Source organism: Fukomys damarensis, unplaced genomic scaffold (genome assembly GCF_012274545.1).
Source record: "Fukomys damarensis isolate Sample0158 unplaced genomic scaffold, DMR_v1.0_HiC HiC_scaffold_20, whole genome shotgun sequence".
NCBI lineage: Eukaryota > Metazoa > Chordata > Mammalia > Rodentia > Bathyergidae > Fukomys > Fukomys damarensis.
Window position 1 is genome coordinate 7,710,355 of NW_022900932.1, and position 2,636 is coordinate 7,712,990.

The 2,636-nt window shown below is 53.5% G+C and overlaps 1 protein-coding gene across 1 annotated transcript in view; it reads right to left on the reverse strand.

Moving 5' to 3' along the window:
- Positions 1-171, reverse strand: part of Treml2 (triggering receptor expressed on myeloid cells like 2) — a 7,294-nt gene extending 7,123 nt beyond the window's left edge. The window contains exon 1 of the mRNA XM_033766433.1: positions 84-171. Within this exon, the coding sequence (XP_033622324.1) occupies positions 84-135 (52 nt within the window). The 5' untranslated portion in view covers positions 136-171. The remainder of the gene's footprint in view (positions 1-83) is intronic.
- Between the last annotated feature and the right edge of the window lie 2,465 nt (positions 172-2,636).

A 2,636-nucleotide genomic window follows, 5' to 3' on the forward strand; every position in this document is an offset into this window, starting at 1 on the left:
AGGGTGATTGGGCCAGGGAAGGCAGAGAGGGAAGGACAGGAAAGACGGCCCCTCCCTCCTCTCTTCGCTCCCTGTCCTCTTACCTGCGACACAGGCCTGCAGCCACAGCAGCAGAAGCAGGAGCCTGGGCGCCATGGCTCCATCCAGGCAGGGGTCACAGGCCCTGCAGGGGGCTGGGGCACAGGGGGGGCCCCAGGTCAGGGCCCAGGCCGCCACAGGACATGCCGCCTGAATCCGCCAGGGAAGGCCGCCGGGCCGTGAAAGTGAAGTCGCCCACTTAGAGAAGCGAGGTCTTGGGGACCCAGCGCCACCCGCAGACCGCAGGCCCCACAGAGCCTATCTTGGGGAGGGCGGTGCTGGCGGCTGTTTCCCCATCTTCGTCAGAACTTGGGCAGGTGTGGTTGTGGCTGCTCCACCCAGGCTGGGGCCCAGTGGGGACACTTCCTGCCCTCCTGAGCCCCTCCTAAACCAGGTCCTGAGGGACACCTCCCACCTCACTGAGTCAGGGGGGCACCTAGGGGACGTGTGTGAGTGAGGCTTGCCTGGGATCCTCAGGGCCTGGGTCCAGGGAAGGTCCTGTCACCCTGCGTCTCCCCAGCTCTTCACAGGGGTCGCCGATGTCACTGTGCTCACAGCTGCAAACACGTGCTCACACTCCCGTGCTTAGTTTTGCCTTGCAAGAAATGCAAACTGTAAGACCCAGTATGAGCTGCAGGTTCAAGGAGGGCGCCTGTGCTGCCACAAGTGGGCGAGTTCCTTCTCTACTCTCCGTCTCTGTCTCTCTCACACACACACACACTCACACACACACACCCCTTTCCCATCCTCTGGCCCTCTCCCTGCCTCTCCCTCCTCTCCTACCGTCTCCGTCACCTGCCAGCTCCCTCTGGGCGCCCACTCCCTCCACCAGGCTTCGCCAAGCCACGGCGTGGCCTCCCAGCTCCACCTGCTGCCAGCCGCCCGCCCGAGCCCCAGCCCCAGCCCTTCCCCGGCTCTGCCCTGTCAGTGTGCCTCCTGACCCTCTGCTTCCTCCCCTCCACCCTATCTCTCGGCCACAGCCACCAGGCTCCTGGAAATGACCCAGCATTCCGCTCAAGACCCGCCCTTTGCTTACTCTCCAGCTGAAGGGAAGGACTGGTTTGGACCCCCAGAGGCAGGTCTGCCGCCTGTGTTTCTGACTGCAGGGGCCCAGGTGGACCCCAGGATTACGTGTGCTCCCTCCCTTCCTTACCTGGGCCATTTTGCCCTTTCTTCCTTTTCTGCAGCACTGGGGATTGAACCCAGGGCCTTACACACTGAGCTACATCCTACCCCGGCTCTTTTGATTCTTTATTTTGAGTCAGGGTCTCACCAAGTTGCTAAGTGTGCCCAGGCTCGGCTCAAACTCAAGGTCTTCCTGCCTCAGCCTCCCAGTGTGCTGGGGTTGCCCTTCCCGATCTCGCTCACAGGGCTCCCTCTCCCAGGCGCTTGTCTGCCACCCTTCCTGAGCATCTGCCTTGGGCCCTCGCCCTCCAAGCAAGCCGTGCAGTATTCGGCCTCCGCAGCCAAACTGAACCAGCGCTCTGGCTGATTTTAAAGTTTTCTCTGTGGCCCGATTCTGGACTTACTTAGGAAGGGTGTGTTGGCAAGTATTTGGGTTCATTCTATTTGGGCTTAAATCAACTCCAAGAACTGTACACTTTCACCTCTTGCCGAGTGTAAGAGGTTTTAAGATGTCTCTCCCAACACTGCTTCAAACCCGTACTCCTTTCTTTCCAGATCTCTGACAGTGGAATGCTGTTACTGGTAATTTAATTTCAAAAATTCTTTTTTTTTTTTTTCTTTTACCCTTTCTTTATAGTGTTTTAAGGCACAGAGGCTTTACTTTTCTAATATTCTTTTTTTGAAGCAGTGCCTTACCGTGTAGTCCATGCCAGCCTTGAACTCACTATGTAGCCTGGGCTGGCCTTGAACACACAGCAATCCTCCTGCCTCAGCCTCCTGAGTGCTGGTTACAGATTTGTGCCACCAGGCCCAGCCTTAACTTTTTTTTTTTTTTGTCAAATCTCTGAACCTTTTTTCTCTCTGGCTTCTCGCATTGCTTATGTATTTCTGCCTCTGCAACATTATTTTTTAGTTCTTTAATATCTTCCTATTGCACAGTTGTCACCTTAGTCCATTTTAAGTTTATTTTACAGTGTGGAAAGGGGATGTGATTTAATTTTTCTGCATAGTTAAACATGCTTTGTTTCCATTTGTTAAAAGTGAAGTGGCTTGCTTTGTAATGTACTAAATGTGTCTGCATATCTGGACTATTTCTGGCAAGCTAGTTATCTCGATTAACCTCTGGGGCATCCTTACATAGTGAAATCTCTAGTGATTGATTCCCTGATCCTCAATAAAAAAAAGAAAATAAAAGATGAGAACACAAGAAATATTACCAAGTGCTGCGAACTAAAGACAAAAACGTGAAGAAATATCCTACAGAGAAATAAGTGCAGCAATCTATTACAGAGGAAGCAGAAGTGACGGGAGAATGACAATTTAAAGAGGGCAAAATGTGGGACCGGGGATGTAGCTCAGCGGCTCTGCTGCCTGCCTCGCAAGCGCAAGGTCCTGAGTTCGATCCCCGGTACCAACAAAAGTAAATTTTAAAA